At 34.3% G+C, this 8,185-nt stretch overlaps 1 protein-coding gene across 1 annotated transcript in view; it reads right to left on the bottom strand.

The window, feature by feature from the left end:
* Positions 1-4,765: 4,765 nt before the first annotated feature.
* atg5 (ATG5 autophagy related 5 homolog (S. cerevisiae)) overlaps positions 4,766-8,185 on the bottom strand; it is a 10,629-nt gene continuing 7,209 nt past the window's right edge. Inside the window, exons 6-7 of the mRNA XM_016233447.1 lie at positions 5,761-5,855; positions 4,766-4,777 (exon numbers count right to left, since the gene is read on the bottom strand). Of these exons, the coding sequence (XP_016088933.1) occupies positions 4,766-4,777; positions 5,761-5,855 (107 nt within the window). The remainder of the gene's footprint in view (positions 4,778-5,760; positions 5,856-8,185) is intronic.

Genomic DNA, 8,185 nt, shown 5'->3' with positions numbered 1-8,185 from the left:
CTAAAAGTGACTGACTCCGTTAGAAATCTTATAATGGGCCATGTTTGGATCTTCCAAACGGACAATAATCCAAAAACAAACCTTAAAAACAACACAAAAAAGGGTCACTGGGCACAAAACCAAGCTTCTGCTATGGCCATTCCAGTTTCCTGACCTGAACCCTGTAGAAAATGAGTGTGGTGAACTGAAGAGGAGAAGCACCATCATGGAGCTGGGAATCTGAAGGGTCTGGAGAGATTCTGGATGAAGGAATTGTCTCTGATCTCTTGTCAGGTGACACTCAGAGCTGTTATTATGCCAAATGAAGGTTTCAAAAAACATTGAATAAAAGGGTGCCGTTAATTGTGTCCAATGTGTATTAGAGAAAAACATTTATGTCATAATGATAGTTTCCCCCATTTTAAATACTTTTTCTCCAATGAAAGGTTAGATTTATGTGATTTTTTTAAATAAAAGATCAAAATGATTAACAATGCAGATTTATTTTCACAGCATTCTTTGATCATATTTACCAAGGGTGCCAATAATTCTGACCACGACTGTACATTGTGCTTTTTTAAGTTAATCAATTGATGTGCATTAGATGATGAATTGAATAGTCACCTCTTGTAGGTTATGATTTAGTAATCAGAAGAGAATGAATGAAGAATTATGAGAGGTTATGCTATCACACATAAATTTCTAACATGTAAATTATTGAAGCCAAATACTTACATTATCGAAGATGGATGCACGGAAGAAGACAAGAGTAAGAAGTGCAACCAACACCAGGGAAGGCAGTTTTTGTCAGAGCCCTTGTTATTCTTAATTCTGATATTTTCATTTTTACACCAGACATATATATTGGTTCAAAATATCGGTTATCGGGCAACTTGGTCTGTAATAATCGGTATCGGCCCTGAAAAACACATATCGGTCGACCCCTAACATATATATATATTTATATATATGCATGTATGTATGCATGTAAATATTTCTTAAATATATACATGTATGTGTGTGTATTTAAATATACATATACACAGCACACACACACGTATTATGCAAACACAAACTTTTATTTTTATTTAGATCGGTTTGACAGCCCTAGAAAACATTAATTATTGAAAACATTTAATTCCCAAAATTCTATCTTATTGACTCCTTAAAGCAAACCTGAAATCTTTTCTGGGAAAAGTCCCTGAGTGAGCGTACATCATTTAAAAAAAAAAATTCTACTTGCATTCATGTGGTAAAAAGAAACTCAAAAATGCATGCCTGACTCGCAAGAACTAACCAAATTTGTTCTCGTGCCACACAAGTACAGTTGAGCTTATGTTTACCATATTTGATGTGCTCCATCCATGTGCAATGATCACAATGTTTATATGTAAACATAATTTACATCTGTTCAGAATATAAATCAATCATGTCTACTCAGAAGACTTGGATTACACGGCTCATTTTATATGGATTACTTTACAATGTCTTTATGAATGCAAAGTTTTGGATAAATTGACTTTCAATGGATAAACAAAAATCTCTCAGGTTTGATTAAAATATTTCAATTTGTGTTTCAGCGATGAACAAATGTTTTATTGGTTTGGAATGACATAAGTAAATTATGATAATTTTCATTTTTGGGTGAACTATCCCTTTAAGGCAAGAGTAAAGTTTAAAAATGTTGCAAAACCTGACCTAATGCATATGGGTCAAAGACGTTATGATATCCGCATCAAAAGAAATTTACAAACATGATTTTATGTCCATAGAAAGCACATTAAATGTAAGTAAAGTGTCTACTTTTAAGGTTTCAAATAAGTTTTTGGAGAATAAAATGTTATGATAATGAAATAGTGTTACATTGTCATTCAGCGTAACACAATATCTATGTAAAAATTCAAACAACATGCTTATTCTGACTTGTACTTATTAAAATATATAAAAGAATAAGGGAGCATATTAAATTTGATTGTGTTTTAAATGAGTAAATATTCTTACTGACAAATGGGCAAAACCTAAGATAGTGGCAAATTTTAAAAATGTAAAATTACAACTCATTAGTATTTGGGGTGAAAGTAATTAGTCTTTTCATATGTCATAAATTGATTTTTGTTGTAAATATGCCTGACAAGAATGTTACACTGAATGACATTTTAGTGGGTCTCTTCTGTAAATCAGGGACAAATTTATTATATTTATTTTTTGCTTGCAAAAACAAAAACAAAATTGCAATTAAATTAAACAGAAAACTTTTAAAAAATTTTGTTGAAAAACAACAACAATTTAAAGCAGTATTACACTTATTGCTTTTATGTTTAAACCCTTTTTCGTCATTGACCCATATGCATTTCCTTATTAATTCATATAATTTTTTTTTTAATCCATGAACACATTGTGTAAACTACCCAGAAACACATAACCCTGTATATCTAACATATGAAACACAGTTAACATAATCTGTCTAAACTATGCAAGTCTTTAAAAAGCCCTCTGATTTCTAATTTCAAAATTAATCAGTCTACAGAATTCTTCATTTTTGAGTCACTGACCCTTTATCTTTTACCACATTACCACGGTAAGACAGCCACTGAAAGTGCATGTCACAGGAGGTTGAGTAGTGAGACGTGCTGGTGTTGATGGAGGTGGGAGGGCCAGCTGGATGTTTCCCCACTCGCAGCGTGGGTTGACATGAAGGGCTGCTGGGCGGGGGTTTTCTGTTCAATTCATTTATTTGAAATAATACCACCACACACCCTCTTATTCACTATAAAACCTCTCACTATTCTGACCGACTTCTTAAGCAGAACATGGGATTTGTTAATATCTTGTCAGTTAGCAGCTGCTTTAACCCACACCTAGTTGGGTATAATGTTGTGAATTGCTGAATAAGATATTGAGCGGATTAACAGCCGGCAGTCACGGCTTAGTCTTTCCTTTGGCCTTGAGCAAGCGAGCGAGGTGTCGAATGCTGGACAGGATCCAGTTTTCACACACAACTTGCATGTGGTCAGAGACAGAGGGTATCATTCTGTAAGATCTGGACCTGTGGTGACAAACAGCGGCCTGACAAACAATAGGAGTCAATCTTGGTGCTGTGAAAAGGAAACTGGTGACACAATGGCTCAGGTAGTCCAGCTGACACCGACACCCCCAGGTTTTAGGAAGAGAAGGTGTCTCAGGATGCTTCGACCTCGATCGGGTTACCAGAAAAACTGACTCACTGCTCACTTGCACCAAGATCATCCCCAGAGTCAGAGAAGAGAGAGTGTGAGAAGTGACAGCTACTTCGTTGCATTTTTAAATGGCAGCATTAATTATTGACCCCAGCATTATCCAAAAGGCTCCTGATACTGATGAGAAGTGTGATACTCTGGGTGCCGACACTTTCTTTTCAACTCCCCTGACACCCTAGCTGGCAAACCAGCACATGAACCACACAACAGACATCATTAGCCTTTCTCCAAAAGCAAGAGGCCAGAGAAAAGAGACGCTCTCAGGTCTCAGAGCTCATGATCAGAGGCTAGGCTATTCTTTAGAGTATGCAGATAATTATAGGTTCTTTAAGTCACTCAGGGAAGCAGGTACCCCTGAGCCTTGCCTTAATGAAATGAGTGGTAATAGTAAATTAAAACAACCATGTCATTTGAATACTCAAACTGTCAATTCAAAGTCCAAACAATATTAATATAGTCAAAAAATGAATCCGACGAAGAGTGAATCCTTATAAGGCACGGAAAACAAGTAAGGATTCCTAACACCGTGTCTACACCGAACGTGAGCGGCGCAGCAAAATACTATAGAACCATTGATCTATAATAGAGATTCATTATATATAGATCAGTGTATAGAACTTATTATCAGTGATGCTGTCTACATTGGATGCGGCGCAGTGCGACACGACAAATCCCCAACAGTAAACTGCTGCCGCATTCTATTTATGACGTGCTGACACAAATTTCTGTGCACTGGACGCTTTGTGAGTCCAGTCTGGTCCAGTGTAGCTGTGTAAAGTGACAGACTTTAGCTGAAGCAAAGGGTCTGAATACTTAGGACCATGTGATATTTCAGTTTTTCTTTTTTAATAAATCTGCAAAAATGTCAACAATTCTGTGTTTTTCTGTCAATATGGGGTGCTGTGTGTACATTAATGAGGAAAAAAAATTAACTTAAATGATTTTAGCAAATGGCTGCAATATAACAAAGAGTGAAAAATTTAAGGGGGTCTGAATATTTTCCGTACCCACTGTATATATAGTATAATTACCCAATGATATAATTGCGAGGGAAAATATTGAAATATATATATTTTCCTCCCATCTCATATTTATTCCCTTTAGGGGTTCCGTATACACGTAATTTTCTTTCCGAACACGGTATTGGGATACGGCGGATTGCGGGGGAGTATTGGGGGGAGGGGGTATTCACGATCCCGGCTCAACATCGTGATGTCTATCGGCCCAACCCTAATTCAAACTGTCAATTCAGTCAATACAGTCAATGAATGAATGCATGAATGAATGAAAAAAATATATAAATTCAAATTTTCACATAAAAGTCCAAGGTGCTGAATTCAAAAATTAAATACAAAAATAAATAAAAAATTGAAAATGTCAAACAAAATATCCAAACTGTTGTTCAAATATTCAAATGGTGAATTCAAATAAACATTTCAATTACTGTATCAATTCAAAAATTTAGACAAACACTTGCACTGTGAATTTAAAACATGTCAATTCAAACATTTAAATACTGAAATTGCCAACTGGACATTGGAATCCAGCATTCAAACAGCTGACTGCAGAATTAAAGCAAGGAATTAGCTGAATACAGCATTCTGAGACAATTAATTTAACTACAATTTAAAGAATTATTTAAAAACAATTGCTTTTAACATTTGACCAACAGGTGGTAATGTCACAGAATAGATATGACATTATGGATATCAGTCATTATCTTTTTTTTGTTTTGTTTAGTTAGTATAATGGAAATTGAAAATGGGAATTATTTTAATAGGGACAGACTTCACCCTGAAAAAACAGATACATAATTTATGCATTTCGTAAAAATAATAAATGTTGTTTATTTTCATGAAGGGTGTCAGATTTTTATTTTTTTTTACATCATGCCATTATATGTATCGATGCATTACACTAGATGATCAAAAGCAATAATCAAAAGCATCTGAAAACATTTTGATCATTAGGTGGTGCTGCCCCAAATTTTTCAGGTACTTTCAAAGCATGATGACACCTAACAAGTTTCAATATCATGATTTTAGACCAAACTATTCAGACATTTGAATCTATTTGCCATATTTCTTGATCAGTAGGTGATGATTTGCCAGTAATCTGCTCAGGTACCATCAAGGAATAGTCCCAGTGAGTTTAATTTCAACAGGCCAATGTGTTATGAAGACAGATCCTCGCTTTTTATTCAGCAAATTTGCTGATGCATTACAGAAGCATTTTTTTATGGTTTACATTAAGACCGTTCGATCCACATACTGGTATTTATTGGAGAGCTCATTGTAATTTCCTGGTTTGTTGCAGCCAAGATTCAGATTATTCAAAAAATCAAGCCTTTTAGAACCTAAATATAATTTTCATTTATAAATAATAAGCTAAACTAAAAATTGTATCACTCTCCTAAATGTTTTTGCTAAAAAATAGTAAAAATAATAAAATATCATAAACAAAAATGTTAATAAGTCAAATCAGTCAAATCCTTTACCGTACTGTACTGTACATGACTGTAGAAAGTAAATAAATGAGGAAATACCTGATATATTCTAAAGGGAATATAGCGGAAGCCTCCCTCATCAGTAGGATACTCCATGAGCTTTCGATTCATGGCCCAGAACTGGTCGAATTTATCTGATAAAAGACAGAAATTGTTTTAATCAATGACAATAACTCATGTTTCATTTTGATTCTCTCTCTGAAATTATGCAGCACAGCATTGTACAAACAATTTGAATTTCTTTTCAGCCTCAGTCACCAAAAATTCAATGAAAGTGAATAGTGGCTAAGGCAGTCAGTCCCTAACATCTGTTTAGCATCTCTTCTTGTGCTCCACAGAAGAAAGAAAACCATTTAAGTCTGGAACAAAATTATTCCAAATAAAGGTCCATTCACACCAAGAACAATAAATACAAAATAACTACAACTATATTAGCATCCACAGCAACGGCCAATAACATTCTGTTTATTATAAGCGCATTATGCTGTTTTGTTGTCTGCTGCTTTAAATGCTTGAGCACCATTTATACAGCAAATGTATGTATTGTTATTCAGCTGGAAAAAATCATTCTGAAAGTGATTCCAATGATACCATTCCTCTGTGTCATTATCATTACAGCTGTGAATTATAGTTGTGGATTTCCCTATTCTAATAGAATTATAATGATTATTAACATTTTATAGTTACAGTTGATCACTTTGGAATAAACAGGCATGAGTTCTGAGCTAAGCCGTGTGTGTTCCGTCACGCTGGCTGCGTTCTCACATGTGCAGGTGAAAATCAACATCCGCTTAGAAATTGTTACTTTCTCTGCTCACACACTCTCATCAGAGAACAGGACAGCTGTGACAGTGTGTTATCAAAGCATCTATGCTTCTGAAACTTACACCTCTCTCAGTTTATCTGCAGAGCTTCACATTTTCACCTTTAAATTAACTACTGAAACCACTGCCTGCATCGCACACACTAATTCTCAGATGAAAGTATGGGTTTGAAGTTACTGAGGACATTATGTGTAAAGCTCAAAGTTAGAACGCACCACACAACTTTTCAACTATTTAAACTATTTCACGCAAAAATTAAACTTTACTCAGGACATCCATGATGTAAATGAATTTGTTCCTCCATATTTTGGGGGGCAGATTTATAGAAAATCAGCATTACATCATGTGCTCACTTCAGAGGGTCCACTGTTGAGCATGTGATATAATACTAAATTTCTCCAAATCTGTTTGAATGAAGAAACAAACTCATTGCATCGTGGATGGCCTGAGGGTGAGTACATTTTCAGCATTTTTTCACTTTTGGGTAAACTATTATTTTAAAATCTGAACAGATTTTAAAATTATTCATACACTTTCCAACTTTGTAAATGGTCACAGAGGAAAAAAAACTGGACTTCATACACTAAACAACTAAGGATCACACAAACACAACAAACTCAAGCAGAAGCATGCGTCTCATTGCTAGGAAAAATGAAAACAATATTTGTTCTAAAATCATCTCAAAATATCTAATATTTTATATGCTCTGACTGGACGGAGTCTGTGTCAATCATACACTATGTATTTTCTATGAAATCTGTCAACTATGACAGCTAAAAAGCTCCAAACTGGCTATAACTTTCTGCAAATACCGTCAACTCATTCAGACTGCAAACTGGGGCAAAAATATGGGCAAAAGTTGAGTAGTGTATCCCAGTTTTAAAGGCATAGTTCACCCAAAAATGAAAATCCTGTCATCATTTACTCATACTCAAGTTGCTCCAAAAGTTTCTTTCTTCTGTTGAACATACAAGAAGATATTTTGAAGAATGTGGGTTACCAAACAGTTGCTGGTCCTCATTGACTTAAAAAATATGGGGACCAAAAACTGTTTTGTTACCCACTTTCTTCAAAATAGGCCTATTTTTTTTGTGTTCAACAGAATAAATAAATGCATAAAGGTTTGAAAGAACTTGAGGGCAAGTAAAGGATGACAATTTACATTTTTGGGTAGCTTATCCCTTTAAGGCAAGACACAACAAGTAAAACTTGGGCAATTTTGGGCTATTATAACTTGTCTACTTTACAAGTATCGCTTTTAATTTCACCTCTTTCCTATTACTTGTTTCACTTCTGTTTCAGTTTTTTATAACCATTTCTTACTAAGTGTCAGTAAGTTGTTGTTATTTTAGCATGTGTGTTTGGCTCAGTGTTATTTTTTTAGGATTACTGATAAACTAATGTAGTTTGATTTGTATTAGTTATCTATTTTAGTTTTAGTTACAGTTGTAGTAATGTTGTCATTTTATTAGTTTTTTTATTATGCCTATATAGGTTTTTTATTAAGTTTTAGTTTTATTTCATTTGAGTTATTTCAGTACTTCAACATACAAAATGGAAATGAAATAATATATATATATATTGAATGTATTTATATATATGTACATGTATATGTATATGTGTGTGGCTGTACATACACA

Source organism: Sinocyclocheilus grahami, unplaced genomic scaffold (genome assembly GCF_001515645.1).
Source record: "Sinocyclocheilus grahami isolate Dianchi unplaced genomic scaffold, SAMN03320097.WGS_v1.1 scaffold431.1, whole genome shotgun sequence".
Classification (NCBI taxonomy): domain Eukaryota; kingdom Metazoa; phylum Chordata; class Actinopteri; order Cypriniformes; family Cyprinidae; genus Sinocyclocheilus; species Sinocyclocheilus grahami.
This window is presented reverse-complemented; position numbering and strand designations above follow the sequence as displayed.